Source organism: Trachurus trachurus, assembly GCF_905171665.1.
Source record: "Trachurus trachurus genome assembly, chromosome: 11".
Lineage (NCBI taxonomy): Eukaryota > Metazoa > Chordata > Actinopteri > Carangiformes > Carangidae > Trachurus > Trachurus trachurus.
Window position 1 is genome coordinate 5,800,148 of NC_139904.1, and position 18,279 is coordinate 5,818,426.

Sequence of the window (18,279 nt, forward strand, 5' to 3'; positions counted from 1 at the left end):
GTCCAACCTGAGCAGCCGAGTTTCTCCCTCCACAGCTTCGATCTTTGATCTTTGATCAGATCGGATGTGGATGTTATTGATTAGTTCACAGCTTCTAAAAGAGAAAATGACCTTCAATGATAACAACAACAACAAAAAAATAAGAGTAATTTGACCTTTGTTTGTCTCGGACACATCGACGGTGTGTGTGACAGGATGTGTGTGTAGTTTACATCCGATTCTCTGCAGCGACGACGGTTAAGAGAAAAAACAGTCAGTGTTGTGTGTGAATGTTGCGTCCTCTGTGTGTGTGTGTGTGTGTGTGTGTGTGTGTGTGTGTGTGTGTGTGTGTGCGCGCTGTGGGTGTCAGTTGATGCATGACAACACTTGAAGGTCACGTCCAGACCTCGGTGACGCACCGCACCGCATCGACGAATCAGCTGCAGGCAACAGCACGTTTTCATTTAGGGACTCGTTGAAGTGTGAATGGTGAAAAAAACAAAAAAAATCATCCTGATCGTCACAGTGGACGATTAAATGATTATTGATCGATCATTTTTGCAGAGTGGTCGAATCTGGTTTCATATAGTATCAGAGTCTGTAAATTCATGCAAAACCGCTGATATGCGTTGCCTTCAGGGACAGTTTTTCATCAAGCAGTTTCTGCATTTACCTCTAAAACAACCCTGTCTGGTAACGTTCTGTTATTATCTCATAACGTGGTGAATGTGCAGGTCACAACTTGTCCACCAGAGTGTTGTGGAGTTGTTGGATTGTGTATTTGATGATGAATTTGATGAGGGAAACCAAGAAATCCCATGAGCCTCCGTATAGTGTAGCTCTGAGCAGCTTGCGGCTCTGCTCCGCCGTTCTAAAAACAGCTTGCACCGACAATTAAAAGGTAACAAACCTACTGCTATGACTATAGGGATTACTGTATGGCAATGGGCCAATTTGCCAAAATGTTGAACTATCCCTTTAACACAAATATGCAACAGGATAAAATTATGAGGTTTGAAGAAGATTTTTAACTACATATTTATAAGGTCAAAGATCACGATGTTCCTCAAAACCATTTGGCTGTTTGATGTGGCCATGTTTCGAGTCATTCTGAGTTGACGGCGGAGGGATACGACCATTAAGGACACGTCGCGCCACAACCTTTTATTCCTCCATTGATTTTAATAGTAAAACAGATCTACATAATAAATCTGCACAGACCAAGCTGTACTGTAATAAAACTAGAACCTTTGACTCTCCTGCTGCAGCGCGTTGCAGCTTTAAAAGGAAACGTCACCGACCGTGCAGCTCGTCCACATTTCCTCCACACAACAAAATAAACACACTAACACTGTGGCATTATGGGTAAACTACTGCAAAACCCCCTCTAAGCATGTGGCCGCGGCCGTCTTCGTCCTTATACATGTCTGATCATGTGATGTGTCCAGAGAGAGAGAGAGGCCACTACTATCAGCGGTGACATAACTCCCAGTCAGTGTGTTGACATAAGGAACAAGACTCCTGGGGTGTGTCACCTGGACTGAATTGTTTCTAGTGTGTGTGTGTGTGTGTGTGTGTGTCAGAGCTGCACACTCATGTGAATGTGCACGTGCCTGACGGTGTGTTTGTTTGTGTGTGCAGAGGGGAGTCCAAGCTGCCTGCCTGGGTGTGTACATGAACGCCCGTGTGTTTGTGTGTGTGTGTGTGTGTCTGACTGTGTATCTGTGTAATGTGTAATGACGCTGAGACAAAAACCAGATGTAGAAGATGCTGTAAACTGAGATAAAAATAAAATCCGAGTCTGGTTTCATGAGAGTTAAACTTTATTTTTATGAAACATATTTAAAATTCTTATATCTTATTCTTATTTTTGTTTTAGTTTGCATCATAAACCAACCACATCCATAAAAACAAATCCTATACTAACACTAGTCAAACTAAAGATTAAAAATAACACATTGAAAAATCCCAAACTTTATTTAAAAGATCACAATGTCCATTTACAAGTGTTTGTGTGTAAAGCTAGAAAATATTTGTACTATTTTTTTTTAATGATTTGTTAAAGTTGTGACGTGACCAGGAGACAAACCTACACTCTCACTAAAAAGTTTGTGTTTCATAAGTTCATTAAGTTTTTATTTTGTAAACTTAAACAAACTGCATTTAATAATGTTAAAAGTGTAGCATAAAAAGTAGCATAAAATGGAAATAGCCACAAGTATCTCCACATGTTTTCTATATTCTAGACTCAAAAACGAATTAATCATAAAGGTTATTGATTAATAATGGATCAGATATCAGAGAGGAAGGTCTGAAGTGAAGCAGTAGTGAAGTTAAACATGGAGGCAGCAGCAGCATCGTGAGGCGTTCGAGGACCTGCCCCAGTGTTTATGTTACAGGGAGTGGACCCTCGTTATGTAACACGCTTCCTATATCACATCACATGATCCTGTTTTTCTGTTTGGCACAAACAGCTGCTCACGGTTCATGTTCACATCTCATCGCCACGGCTACGGCTGCTGCTGCTGCTGCTGGTGGACATACAATAATACTACTATGGCTGTTAGTACTAGTAGTACTGGTGTATCTGCTGGTACTGATAATATTCATACTTATACTGCTGCTGCAAGATTTAAACACATAACAGTCTGTTAGCATTACCGCTAAGATCAATAATATTAGTATTATTTACAGATATTGATATCGACAAATAAAGAAAGGATTGTGTTTATGTTGAAGTTTGAAGCCATAGTAACGGTCTCAGATGCTATAACTTTGAATAAAACTCACAATCACAATAGAAATATTGATAATTAATCATATTGGCCACAAGTAGTGATGCAATAATGTGAAAGAAAACCACATTTCTGACTAGAGCATCATCTTATTAGTTCCTCCATTGTCTGAAAACCAACAAATAAACCAAAAATAGTTTGTTTTATATATGAAAATCCCAGTTTTAACATCAATAAAAGCTAAAAATGTGGTCGAGCTCCTACTGAGTCGGAGTAAAGGCTGAAATAAAAACCATTCAGACGGAGAGGAGTCGGCCGGACTGTGTCTGTTTCAGAGCTAATGGAGCCGGTAATTACAGTTTAAAACTTGGCGAGGTGCTCGACTTTAATGAAAAGTCACCGAGGAAGAAAATAAGTGACTTAAAAACGGCAGAAAAAAGTTCACACGAATCTGCTCAATTACAGTAATCAGAATGGAAGTTAATTGTTCTGCTCTGTCCTTGTATAATTAGCATAATTACCACTCTGCTGGTAATTGCATTGTTTCCATTTATTATGTATGATAGTGAAACAGGAAAAGGCTCAAACAGAAGGTGAGAGCTTCGATTACGACGTTTGTGTCTTTATTTTACCTCCTACTTCAGGTTTTTTAGTTTCCTACATTTCCCAAAATGCCGTTGTTTCTCTCTCAGCAGCAGCAGCAGGTTTGTTGCGTTGGTCGTTGGTTTGACGTGTGGGCGGATCAAGTGAAAGTAAAGTTAGATCAAGTGAGCGTTTAGTCAAGAGGAAGAGTTGCTCACCTGACTCTCAAACCTCAGCTCGTCTATTTCGGGCCTGTGTGGGCGTCTCTGCTTCTCCCCTGTGATGGTCCCACAACACCGCAACAAAATGGCCGCTGAAGAGAGAAGCTGTTTGATTTTAAAGGACAGAATCCGAAAAAAAAAAAAAAAGAAAATCTGTCTTTTTTAAATGATCTTTTAAGAAGCTTCTCAAAACCTCAGGTCCTCAGGTCGATCCAGTGATGAAGAATTCAGACGATTCAGCAGCTGCAGGTTTTCTGGACCTGACGAGAATGTGAACGAGACGCACAAAGTCTCTGATTTCCTAAAAACCGTTCACGCCCTTGAATCTCACAGAACGAGACGTTCAAAGAGCCCGAAAACTCCCGAGTATGTCGGCGTTAACACGGGAGGTTTAGTGAAGCAGCTCTGAAAGAAACGTTGGATATTTTTATTGTCTAGATTTATACATCGGCGATTTTTTATTTCATACGTCAAGATAATTCCCTGGAAATTTCCTGGAGTTTAGTTAAAATGGCAAAAATATTTCACAGAAAAGATGAAGACAGTTTGTTTTTCATCAAAACAGAAATCTCCTTATGATTTCTTAAAAGTTTCCTGGAGCGAACCAAATGGTTTGGTCCCGATTACAGAGAAAACAATATTGATAGAAACTTTATTCCTTGTTTATTCTGATTTGTTTGGTTGTTTGTGAACATATTTGACACTTTGCACGTGTCCTCTGAGTAAGGTTGTGTTAGAAATAACAATACGTTTATGGTTTTACCCGGGAGTTTCTCAGGAGATTCTTTGAAAAACTAGGAAATTATTTGGTATTTTATTACTAGATCTGTCGACAATAAGCAGAATTGACATATAGTGAGATTTTATAGCACAGGAGTGTTTAATTTCTTCATGAGTTTAAGCAATTCAGCGTTCAACTGAACTGTCATACATCATAAATGTAAATTAAATCAATATTTACTAATATGAACAAGCAGATCAATAATGTCTGGTAGCGAAGGATTTGTTTTCTTAAAAAAAAAACAAAAAAAAAACATGAACAAGTGCCATTTCCCTTGGACATTGTCTTTGTCATTTACAGCTGCATTCAGGAAATTATGAGGAAACTTTCCAGGAAATTGCAGGTAAAATACAGAAACCCTGCAGAGTGAAGTGTTACCTGAGTGTCATGTTGGCTCGGTCCAAAAATAACACGAGTGTATGGAGAGTTTGAGCCTTGCAGCTGAATTCATAGACATGAGCAGACTGACGGGCTGAGAGAGAGAAGAAAACCACATAATCTCAGCTAAATTAATGAAAGCACAGAGAGTCGGTGGCTTGCTTCCTCCAAATGGCTCCCTGCTCACAGACAGGAAATGAAGCCAGAGCGAAGCCGCGGCTTGGCCACTGTTTACCCGGCAGCAGTGGGAGCCGTGTTCTTGGATCGGTTTCAACTTTTTGCCCAAAATGGTTGTTATTAGGACGGAGCTCTGGGCAGACTTATCCAGGATCAGCCCTGTCCAGCTGCCAGAGAGTCAGATCAAGCCGGCAGCAGTTCATCTGATAGAGTCGCTGCCTCAAACAGATGGACCGGAGGATGTATGGACGGATAAAGGGGCTGCGGGGTGAAGGGAGGGAGTTATGGTACATACGTTGCATGCATTATGGGTAATGTAAACAGCACATGCATGTAGGGAGATTCATGTCGACTGTATGAATGTTTGCATAAATGTGCGTACAGTTCGTATTCATGCATGCATGGATGGATGGATGGACGGTATTAAACCTGTAATCTAGTCGTGTATCAGTTAGTTGTATGGATTACCCAATCAACTGCTTGATCAATAAGATGCCATAATATGCAGGATGGAGCTTTAAAGGGGACAGCGAGCGTGGTGTCTGTCTTCAGATTGTCCAACCATCTGTCCAAACATGTTCACGTCACAAAGAGAAGCAGGAAATCCTCAGTGTGGTCGGGCTGGAAATGAGAAAACGAGGAGCTGAAGCTGCATCAAAAAAAACAAAAAAGCAATGCTGACATGTTAGAGTCATGAAAGAGCTGTTGATCAGTCTGTGGATCGTTTCCATGTGGTGAATCTAAGAGCAGCAGCGCTAGCTAAAACAGCCTTTACCTTCAGGTTACCAGTCCAAGTCGTCAGTGGTCCAGTCCCAGAGTCTCAGATTGGTCTTCTCACCACTAATCACCTTTAAACCTCTCGCCTATGATCAAGGAAGGGAAACAAGGATAGGATAGGATAGAAAACTTTATTGATCCCCGAGGGGAAACTGCTTTGCCACCCAATAAAAACACATACATCCACTTAACAAACAATACAAACAGGTCCATACCATTGCTCAGAAACAGCTGTATCGACATGATTGGATACTTCATACGACATACAGTAGTACTCAAAACAAGAATCTGCTCCAACTGGTTCAGTCCATTGACATCGTTAACTACGATTCCCTTATTGATGCTTTCCACTTAGTTCCTCCACGTACAGTAGCATGCGAAACCAACATGTGTGGAAACACCAGCAGTGTTTTTCCCAGGTGGATTTTGTGCACTCAAAACAACTCCAAGATGGCGTTGGATGTTGCCGACCGACCGTGGTCACACTGTGCAAGTAAAATCATTGGTTGCCCATTGATATTAATGAACGTCAAAATCAAACAGAGGTGCTGCCATTGAAAACCTGCAGGAAATCCACAGGAATCGATCAATAAATGGATCGGATTTGATTGATGAGCAGAACCAATGATGGTACCAATGAAATCCTACCAACTCTCATCCCTACTAGTGGTGAATAGCCTACTCTATGTACTTGTCCTCAACCTTGTTCAAAGAGCTGGTGATCAACAAGATGGCAAGTTTGGTACAGATTAGTATTGGTTATTGATTGGCCGATGGTCGGAGTAAAGTTTTACCTTCTCTATTCTTTTGTTTATTGGTGAACTGTCTCCTTAGCTTCGTTTTTTACCAACACACTCTCAACCTACGTAGGTTTAACATGTGACATTGATGCACAGATCGAAGTTTGGTGAAGTCGGTATAACTTTACTTCATCCAGTCTTTCCGTAGCTGTGTCGACATCCCAGTTTTCTTGTTGAGCTGTGGCAGCTTGTGGAGTTCAGTTCGTTTGTTATGAGACAAACAGCGATGGCACCAGACAACAACGCACAGGCACTGGCTGGAAAATTGAACAGGAATTTTAATCAGTTTTTTTCTTTTTGTCTCTTCTGCCAAAATGTCCAACAGATCGCCAAAACTGTGCGACCGGTAAACAGGGCTACAGTACTCTGTGGGTCCATGTGACATTTGTTTACCGGCTCCTGTTTGATTGCAGCTGAGCACAGGGAAACTGAAATATACACACCAAAAAAAAAACAGAAAAAAGTCAACTTTTCCACTCTGTGTTGCAGAAAAGCAACGATTAAGGATAATAACAGCAGAGTAGGGTGATGCATTCATGTCACTCTGAGGGTTATGTAATTCTGAGCTCTCAGCTGGGGAGAGAAACATATTCAGATATACCCTGTGTTGTTAGATTCAAGTAGGAAATGTGGGTTATATTTTTACTCAGTATGTCACGACTCCCATTTGGCAAAACAAAGGCTGTAAACGTGTAGGCGACTGTTGAGTTTCCTCCGGTCCTCGTGGGTTTTTCATAAAAGCAGATCAAAACCCCAGAGGAGTCAAACGACTGGATGTAAACACAGTCGTAAGGAGATTTTATCAGGAGTTCGAGAAAGAAAAAAACAAACGAAAAAAAAACATTTACAACATTTATAACCTCAGAGTTTCCCCACTCCGGGTCACTGCGTGTGTAAAAGTTGAGTGTTTTCAGCTGGAGTTCGAGGGGTTGCTGTATTTCAACCCCTCTCTTTCCCCTTCTCTCTCCTCCCTCCTCCTCCCCCCCTCTGCCACGGAGCGTCAGCTTGATTTCTCCGAGCCCGTAGAGGATTTGGTTTGTGGTATTGTGGTCGACGCGCACAATAAAGATGAGTGACAGCTCACAGCGGCAAGTCAAGTAGCACATCAGTGTCAGTGGTGCTGCTGTGAGTGACTGACATCTCCAGGTTTTCTACTGAACGCGTTGTTCGCACAAAGGAACGCAGCTTCTTCTGTCACTTGACAAAAAAAACGCATGAATGACTTGAAACCAAATTAAAGACGTAGATCATCTTCACTCAGAGGGATTTTAGATCTCTCTTTCTCTCTCTCGAGTTTTATTTTCTATAAACGAGTCCTTTTGTTTGATTTGCTCAAGTATGTGAAATCTTTCCACCACTGATTCAGTCGATATTGGTCACCAGCTCTGTGGTTATTTATAATCTGTGGCTCGGAGCCTGGAGCTCCAAAAAAGCTCCTCACAAAAAAAAAAAAAAAAGCTGCCACAATAGTCGACTCTGCTGGTTCTGGATAATTTCCTCAGCTAACTCACGTTTTCTGCTGCAAAGAGGAAACGTTGGGAAACTTGTCCTCTAGACCAGCTGCCTGGTTAACAGCTGTTTTTCTTTTTTTTCCCCCTCTTTTTTTTTTTTTTAGAGAGGGAGAGAAGGCGACTGAAAATGGAGTCGTTTCTATTCTGGGGTCTTTTCTGTGACATTCACAAAAGCCGCTCTCGCTAACATAGTGTAGCTGCAGGGTGAAAAACATCGAGGAGCTGATTTCACATCCACTGTCACATGATTTACTACAAGGAATCCAGGAATTACTAGAACCGGTTCTTCTGTTCTCGCAGATGTGATATTTAACCAAAACACCATGTACTTGCATGTTTATTTCATCCCCAGTGCATAGATGTTTATATTTAGTCAACCCCACTGGGATTGAACCATGAAAGCAAAGTGTTGTCTTGTAATAGTGGAGTATTTTTATTCAAACGGGCTGATTCCGGATCAGATTCCTGTGTGATTTCGCTCCGTGCGTCGAGCAGCTCCTTCCCTCGCATCCTGCACCGCAAAGGGTTAAACACAAAAACCTGATCTTTCCTGCTTGTTGTACATCCAGCATGATGTGAACCCGCTGCCCTCGGCGCAGCGTTTCTGGCTCAATACTGACACCTGGTGGTGAAACGCCGTCACTGCAGCGACTCATGGTGATGGTGGCGGTGGGGGGAGAGAGATGCTGCTTGTTTGTTGAGACGAAGGGTCACCGTGGAGATGTAATTAAGAAAAAAGAGAGAGAGATTGGAGGAGGTAAAAAAAAGAAAACATGTTTACTTTCCCTCCTTCAATCAGTGGTTTGAATTAAATGTGAACATATTGTCTATAGGGTAATCCTCTTTACGGTCAACTCATCTGACGAGCCTCACTCTTGGCTCAAAGCAGCAGTGTGTGTGTGTGTGTGTGTGTGTGTGTGTGTGTGTGTGTGTGTGTGTGTGTGTGTGTGTGTGTGTGTGTGTGTGTGTGTGTGTGTGTGTGTGTGTGTGCTGCACATGTGACTGATAGAGGCCTCTGGATGGAAAGTGGTTGAGCACCACTCCAGCTCTCCGGGAGCGCCGACCTGTGTGGGATTTTCAAACAGTCAAACCGATGACATCACCTGCTTTAGATCAGATCCTGCACACACACACACACACAGCTACTGCTGCTGATACACACAATCACCTCACACACACATACACCAAGGCCCTGATGTGTCAGCGATGAGCTTAGAATAGACATAAGACCAGAAATAACATAGATATTTGATAATAAATGCAAATAAACTACACGTGGTGATGTGTTAAATTGATCTTTTAATGTAAATATGAACTTAAAAACATCATGAATCATCAAAGCTCTTTATGTTTGTTTATTTATTAGTGTGATAGTGGCTCCTTAAAATGACACCAGCCTCCTTAATATGTTATTATGCTCTATCACTGCAGTAAAAGACACCTGAGCAATAAATTAAAAATTATTCTTACTATTATTGTTGTTAATTTGGTTGTAATGCTGCATTTTTGCATGAAACTGAGTTTATACCTTTCATGTTAAATGTCAGTTGTGATTATCACAGTGAAAACTTGTGTATATACATGTGAAATATTTTAGTATGCTCATGTAAAAGTGGGTACAATAGGTGCATTATTCATTATTTCCATAAGAAAATGGTTAATTGTAGTTTGAATAGTTCCTGTTGGTTAAGTTCAGTAACTAGTAACTAGTAGATGTAGTTTTTGGTTATGAGAATTTGAAGGTGTTGGACATGAGACAATAATAATGACCTGACACCAGGACGGTCGCTGCTGTGCAAGTACATTAAACGTAGAAAAAATTAGTTTAATTAAAGGTTTTCCAGAAGCCGCTGGTCTTTGAGCTGCTGGTAGATTAGAGCAGGCGTCGGCTCTGTCATGTGAGCGTTGCTCAGTGAAGGCAGATGGGCTCTAATCTGCAGATAAAACTAAAATTAGATGATGGTGATTGGTCGGCTAAACGAGCAATTAAAGCCGGTCCTGCTGAGTCTGTGTTTTATTACATGTGAACGGACGGATCGGTGGAAACAGAACCATGACCAGTGGTGGACAGTAACGGAGTAAATTTACTTGAGTACTGTACTTAAGTACATATCCAGAGGATTTGTACTTTACTTGAGTATTAGATTTCTTTGGTACTTATTACTCTTACTTGAATACATTTCCAAGACAAATATTTTTACTTTTACTCGAGTTAATTTCTAGGAAGGCTGAAAAGTACTTGTTACTTTCAGGTCTGCTCTTTTTTTTTTTTCTTCTTTTTTCTAAAATCCTATTGGACACAAGCTGTGTTTGTCAAAGAAGGAAACCCTAACCCCTAAAAGCAGCACATCAGTGCAGCTGGTTTCAAAGAGTTCGTTCTCAGAAACAAGTTAAAAGTTAAAAGGTCCTTAAATTCATTTAGGAAAAAATCAGAAAAATCTGATAGTGGAGCAAGTTTTTCTTTCCTATTACAAGATCAAAAAACCTGCTTTCACTGGCAGATTTTTCTACTTATTTCAAATGAAAATTAGTTTGAAACAAGTGAAAATTATCTAAAAACAAGTTCATTTTTAGGTGATGAGTCTTATTTTAATTGGAAAGAGATTAGTTTTGACTAGAAATTAGACATTTTGACAAGAAATAAGACACATATTCTTGGAAAGATTTGGGGTTTTTGCAGTGTGTACTCTTACTCAAGTACTGGGGTTGAGTACTCTGTCCATCTCTGACCATAATTAACCCGCTGTCTCTCTCTCCTCTTACGTGGTTTTATTGATCTGGCTGCCACATATTGGTATTATTAACAAAGCAGACTGTGACTGTGGTTTGTTTCAACACGTTTTTAATGATCTGTATCGATCCTCTCTCTCCTCTCCTCCTCTCCTCAGGTGGACAGTCGGTGCCTCAGGACCAGTCACCGTCCTCCACCTGTCCTCCGGGACCCCCCGGGCCCCCGGCGGCCTCCAACGGCGGCAACGACGTCATGGTGAACTTCGACCCCGACCCGGCGGACCTGGCGCTGTCCAGCGTGCCGGGCCAGGAGGCCTTCGACCCGCGGCGGCACCGCTTCTCCGACGAGGAGCTGAAGCCTCAGCCCATGATCAAGAAGGCCCGAAAGATGCTGGTCCCCAACGAGGCGAAGGTAAAACATCTCCCACAATTCATAGCTCTTATTCACTGAAAGATGGGCGTCTGACTGTGTTTCACATGCTGATGGCTCACAGGGGAAATGATTAGATTAAGATTTTAGTGCCACTTCAAAGTAAAAGCTAATATTAGAAACATTTATTTAAAAAAAAGTACTTTGTTTAATGGTGAAAAGGCACTAAAATCATCGTCTTAATAACATCTCAAAGCAGCAAAGATTTTTCTACTATTATTTCAAGTTATATATATGTTACGGTAAATAATGATCTGCTATTAAAGCTAGGAGATTTCAATTTAAAATCAACTTAACATCAGTGCTTTAAGGCATATTCCCTCTAAAAAACATTAATTATTGAGCTTCCACTGCAGAGTTTTTTTCCCCCACAATTTTAAGTTACAGACTCTTTTCGCAGGAAATTTCTGTAGGAAGCAGGTTTAAATATTTAAACGTTATAAAAGCACCGGTACATTTTGCTGCTTGTCGTAGGAAAATAATGTTTTTTGAGACTCAGACAGAAGCAGAGTCAAGCTTCACAAGAAAACAAATATTCACTTTAATGTTTTCTAAAGATAAACAGGCAAAACCTTGCACTTCATCGAGTCAAAGCTCTTTGTAATGAGGGGAAAAAACCAAAGGAGCTTGATGTTTGCTGGTTTCAGTGCTTGTTGTTGAGCCCAACAATCCTGTTCACTGGGCTCTGATCAATGACTGCTGCTTTCATAGTTCAGCAGAAAGCAGCTGCAGCTCCGGAGGCATTTGTTATTTACGGAGAGAGACGGACCTTTAGTGTTCAGCACTGGAGCTGCTTTTTTTTTATAAATCATCCGTACACAGGTTTGGATAAACGATCTCTGACCGAAGCTGGGATTACTCAGCAGCTCCTCAAACGTGAGGTTCTCCATTTAGATTCTGCTCCTGCAGGTCACAACATCATTTTCACGCACATTTTATAAAATAAAATCTGTTTACACCGGTTTAAAACCCTCCACCGTCAGATCTCTACATGGTTTAATCTCTATTTTGCAGCCAAAAGTCCAAAAGTTGAACACAACACAACATCGCTGTCGTTTTCCAATCCCGTGTTCTCCTGAGACCGACATCAGCCAACACGTTTCGTTTCATGCCCCGAAAAACAACGCTGCAGAGAGTTTTGTGAGGCTGCAGGGGTTTGAACTGCAGAGTATTTATTCATTCAGCTGAGCAGCTCAGCAGGGATCCACTGTACAGCTGCATTAAGACCAGGAGCCTCTTCATAAAGACGCATTAATACAGTTTTCACATCTTTACTGTTCCAGCTCTAGATGAAAAGTATTAAATTTACCTGCGGTTATCTGACGTCCAGGTCTTTTGTACATGTAAAGCTCTGATCACTGTGTGTTTGCGTCTCTAAGTGTCTGAGTTTGAGTGTTTCATTGCCTCTTAATGCAACTAAAAGCTTTAATGTGCCTCACACAATTAAACAGAAGGAGGTGTTCAGATATAAGAAAGTAACGCGTGGGGGGGAGTCCATTATTTCATTTAGGATGAGAAAATCTTGAAGTGTATTAATGTTAAAGGCAGTTTAAAGGAGTACTACGCAACTCCCCTTGGTTGCCAACTAATGGATGACGCTCCTATACTGTAGCTCTTCTCTAGACTTCAGGACCACTTTACAATCTTGTGCTGTGCCAAGTGGAATTTAAGATGCGTAAGAACTTGGGAGTCTGATTTTCCACATTCCCATTCGGCTGCGTCATCAGAAACAACCTCTGACGTCTAAAATTAAAACTCTGAAACCTGGAAACACGCCAAGCTCTGAATCCAAGATGGCTGCCCTAGGCATCAATAGTGAAAAAGCATTGAACATCACACTGTTTATCAGCTACTTAGTCATGTTTATGTGCCATTAGTTTTAACTTCTTTAGCACGCAAACTATCACTTGGTGCGTTGTTATCATCTGGTATTAGCTAACAATGCTAACGACAATAATAGCAAACAAACAAAATGGCTGCTTTTCCGACTTGTTACCGATTCAGATTCAACTAAAAATTAAGATTTCCGATGTAATTTGCAAAGCAGTGACCTGTCAGCCAATCAGAAATCAGTATTTGTCTTGCTTATTGTATTGTATTGTATAATACGTAGTGTTTTCTTGCAAAAAATGTGTCATGTCATGTATTTTCATGTTGTATGGTCATGATTATTGAGCTGTCGCTGCTTCTCCTCCTCCTCTCCTACCATCCTGTCTCTCTCATCACATAACTCATCCCACTCTCTCCTTTTGTTTTTGTCTCTCTCTCTCTCTCTCCTCTCCCCACCTCCTTCTTCCCCCACACACCCCAACAACATACCACACCGCCGTCGCCCCCGTTGACAGGATGAAAAGTACTGGAGCCGGCGCGTCAAGAACAACGAGGCGGCGAAGCGCTCGCGGGACGCCCGGCGGCTGAAGGAGAACCAGATCTCGGTGCGGGCCGCCTTCCTGGAGCGGGAGAACGGCGCCCTTCGCCAGGAGGTGGCCGACATGAGGAAAGAGCTCGGCCGCTGCAGGAACATCATCAACAAGTACGAAAGCAGAAACGGAGACTTGTGAGGCGGAAGAGGAAGAGGACGAAGACGACGAAGACGAAGAAAGAGGCGGAAAATGAGGAAGGGAGGGGTGGGGGAGGGGAAAGAGGAGATGAGAAAAGGGTACAAGGCAACCCAACAACAGCAGCACTTTAGTTGAAGTGGCGAGGGGGGAAGGCTGGCGTAGATCTGCAATAAGCGCCATGCGACACCGGGCGCAAACACGACGTAAGAGCGTGTTTTTTTTTGTTTTTTTTGTTTGATTTTTTTGTTTTTCTAAGCAGCGCGTCCACTGTGCTTCAGGAAGTCACGACAGGAAAGCACAGCGACGCCATTTTTCTCCCCCCCCCCCTCCCAGTTTGACTCTTTGTACTTTGCTGCTTCGCTGAATCCACACAACGTACTGTATCATCACCACCTTGTGTCACCTCGGCAGCTTATAAATATATACGTCACCCTCGGTGCTGTGTGCTTTTACGCCCGGTGTCGCACGGCGTTTTTTTTTTGCAGGTAGTGCGTCCTAGTGCTGCTCCGGCCAGTTCAAACAGGGTGTTGAATTCACATTATGCCAGTGAAATCTCACTTTTTAAGCTCAAGGCATGGACACAAGCCAGGAGAGGTCAGATGTGTAATTTTTTCTATAAATAGGACAAAAAAAATAAAACATGTATATTTTTGAACTGGGCAGGAAGGCAAGACTAGTCCAGCAAAGAGGAGGAGGAGGAGGAGGAGGAAGAGGAGGAGGGGGGAAGAGGAGCAGGGTTTTCGTCCATAACGCAAAGAGATTTTGACATAGGATTATTGTATATTTTTCTATTAGCAGAGATAGTCAGGAGGAGGATTTTGGAGATAATCTTTTGTATATTTTATATATGGGGCGGGGAGGGGCTGTTAGCTGGACAGTCACGGGGCCACACGGAGCGCTTTTCCTCCCAGCTGTTTATCGCTAAAAAAAACAACAAATAATCTATTTTCGATTTCACGGAGCAGGTTATAGGCGGAGGAGGCGGAGGCGAAACAGAGAATGTATCACGGTTGAATCAGGTATTTCACACGGTGTATGAGACGAGGCGAGGTATCTTAGTAACGATTGTTTTCGGTGTGGGAGGGAAGAGGGGGCGGCGGGGGGAGGGGGGGGGGGAGTCGTTGGAGGAAGACGGTGAAACACAAATTGTATAGTTTTAAAAGAAATTGTTTGTGTTTTTTTTGTTTTTCTTTGTGGGCTCGTTCAAAAACACTTACTTGATTTGTTCTCTTCTCTTTTCCGTGTCTGATTCTGATTTTTTTTTTTTTTTTTCTTATAATAATAATCGCAGGGCTTTTATTTTTGAAGATGAAGGAGAAAAAGAGAGAGAAAAAACCGGGAAGTAATTAGCCATCAGAGCAGCTGGATGTGAGCAGATGTTTGAGAATAAATAAGGTGGAGAATTTCGCTGGCAGGTTTTGCGTTCAGTTGGGTGAACTTGCACTGCTCACACACTGTACACACACTCAGACACACACAGTTGTTGTTGTTGTTAATAATAACACGGCATGGTTGCAAATCTTTCTCTCTCTGTTTACTCCTCGATCTGTCCAGGAAGTGCAAAAATGAAATGCTAACTGGTTTAGGGTTGATTTGCCCAGATTTGAACAGTGACTGAAACCTTCAGCATGCAGACACACAACAGAACAAACAAACACACACATATTACACACACACACACATGCACAGTCCTCACCCAGGTTTTAACCCTTATTGTTGTTGTTGATGTTGTTATGGACTTCTTTGGTGCTGATCTGATCCGATCCTTCACCTGACGCACACAAACACATACAAACCCATGATCACACACACATACACACATACACACATAATAAAACACTTCCACCATCTCAAACACAGTACTGAACTGCCTATACCCTTTCTTTGTCTTTTATTCCTTCCTTTTAGTTTATTTTTCTTTCTTTTGTTGCATATTGTATTGATAAATCGTATATAGATTTACACACAAACACTTGTCTATACCTCTCCTTCAAACTTTACCCAATGAGAAACGAGAAATGCACCCTACTGCTACTGTACCATACAACTGTACTATTGAATATTAAACTATTCTCTCACTAGATATATATGTGTATATGATATATGCTTGAATTATGTGATTATAGTTGTAATATACATAATTGAATATATTACAGAAAAACCCATTGGAATCATTTTGTCAGTTTTTTCTCAGGTGTTTTTGTCTGAGGTATTAAATACACGTATTAAAAAAAAAACACGCAAAAAATGTCTTTGATCCAATCGCAGAATTTGTGGATTGATTGATTTATTTGTTTAATTTTTTTTGATGGAGGGGGGGAGGGTGGGGGTTATATTTTACTCTTTCTGTTGGCGAACCTTTCCAGAGCCGTTGGGTTTTTATCGTTATGGTTTTTCCTTTACAAAAACGTTCTCCTCAGACCAACTGTCCGACTGTTCGCTAAGCTCCACCCTCCCTAGTTACTGTTGCTATGCTGTGGGTTCTAGAACTCTGTGGTCACTACGGTAACAATAGCAGACCCTAACGACCGCTTAAAATTCCGAGCCATCTCTTTAATATGACGGTGTCGCTAGCAGATTTCATTGACTGCTAGTTTAAGTTAGATAATTAAAATTGTTAGCTAAGGCTAGCTAACTAACATTGCTGTGTATGAAATGTGATAACCCCCAAAAGTTTATAGGCCTACCATATGAAAATCTCTTTTAAATCACATTGGCATTTGTAACTATGCTAATAGGCTAGCTAAAAATGCAGCCTCTGTGTTATATCCGTTAATGTCATTTATCTTTTTTGCGGAATTTAACAAACACCATTTCCCACAAACCCACAGATCACATGTTAACTGTTTCTCAGTGAATTGAGGATTTGGATTAGCTCAGACAGAGAAAAGTTAATGTTCTACATTAGTAGATTGCACTCTCACAATGGAAAACCAGGTTAACACTGCTTTTAAATATGCATTTAACGGCAGCTTTTATGATATAAATCTAATGCTGTGTAATGATGCTGAAAAGACTGAGGCAAACAGCAACTGTGGCTTTACATTTAATCAGCTGTGGTTTAGCTAATTAAGCTAACGTCATCGAGGGAAAACACCGTCTGCAGCTGACACTATAATGTTTCCGCTAACTTACCAGGATCCCCAGACAAAAAGTTTAAAGATAATTATCCCGCATATTTAACTAAAGAAAAAGAAAAATATACAATAATCATTTTTTTTTCCTTTCATACAAAATCCACCAAAAGCTCGATAGACCGCCCATAGCCTACTCAGTGACGGTCGCTATAAGCTGTGATTTGACAGTTGCTTTTTTGGGGGAGGGGTTTAGTGAACGGTTCATTTTGACCTGTTGTGTCTTTTTACCGGATCTAGCTAACAGATGAAAAAAGTTTAAAGTCATGGTTACCTGCTGCACAGCGTTGGCTCCTGTTGTTTAATTTCCTCGCTCGTTTTGAATGCAACTCGTTTTCCTTGAGGCGACGCTGTGATTCAGTTCTTGCGTAAATCCCCTTTTGTTTCCCCAAAAACAACTTGATTTCCCACGAGCCTGTTAGCTGTTGCCACCGGCGTCCACAGAGACTTACTGTACCTGAGCCCCAGGTGTATTATGGGAGCTGTAGTTCTATCCTTGATATATAATACATATATATTTTTCCTCTTTCTTGTCTTTTCTTTTTTGGGGGAATATGTTTAAACCCTGATACACAGAAAGAACACAGACTTTTGAATTTAAATCCGTGGAAGAAAAGTCTCAGAGCTTCTCACGCTTCTATCTGTTGTTGGAAGAAAGAAGCCGTGTGTTTCTCCTTTTTTTCTTTTCTTTTTGATATCTGGGATTTTGGGATTTCTTCACAGACGTTTCAGAAACTTTTTGACAGTGCTATTTTTCTATGTAACTGTGTTGTTGAGCGTGTTTTTTTTCCTGGCGGCCATTTGGGGGCCCCCACTCTTCACATGGTGGCAGTGACAGTTTGCTGCTGTACGATTAAAAAAAAAAACGGCATTGCGGGTAATAATGACAACAACAATAATAACAACAACGATAACAATAATGTACACAGCATTGTTTTTCCTTCAACTTTTGTGGATTCTCAGATAACTTCTCCTCGTTGTGACTGACTGTTATGAACTACAAATCCCATGAGCGCTATACACTCACCCCAACTCTTCACCAGTATTGTGTGCTGTCCACAGAGATGATGGCATATGTGGTCTGGCTTTTATTTCCCTCCAAACATCAATAAAGGCTTATCCTTACTCACCGACAGAGTTCTCCTGGTGTCTTGCTGTGTGATCTGAAGGTGTGTTCACGTGTCATTACCTGCAGCTCCCATAACCTACAGCCTATTACAACCAGCCAAGGACATTACAGCATTGAATATTATTGACTTTTGACCCTTTGGATATGAAGTGTCCACTGTTTATTTGATCCTTACAGACATTTGTGTCAAACTGTGTGAAATTCAGTGCATGGATTTTAGAGTTAAGGCAACAACAACAAAACAAAACATGTTTTATAAGGTCACGGCAACCTTGCACCTTAGATCACTAAATTTTAATTAGTTCATCTTTGAGTCCAAATGAATGTTTGTTAAAAAAAAAAAAAAAAAAGAGA

General features: G+C 41.2%; 1 protein-coding gene across 1 annotated transcript in view; it reads left to right on the top strand.

Moving 5' to 3' along the window:
- dbpa (D site albumin promoter binding protein a) overlaps positions 1–15,745 on the top strand; it is a 35,305-nt gene extending 19,560 nt beyond the window's left edge. Inside the window, exons 4-5 of the mRNA XM_083982711.1 lie at positions 10,830–11,083; positions 13,447–15,745. Coding sequence (XP_083838837.1) covers positions 10,830–11,083; positions 13,447–13,662 — 470 coding nt within the window. The 3' untranslated portion in view covers positions 13,663–15,745. The remainder of the gene's footprint in view (positions 1–10,829; positions 11,084–13,446) is intronic.
- Positions 15,746–18,279: the final 2,534 nt, after the last annotated feature.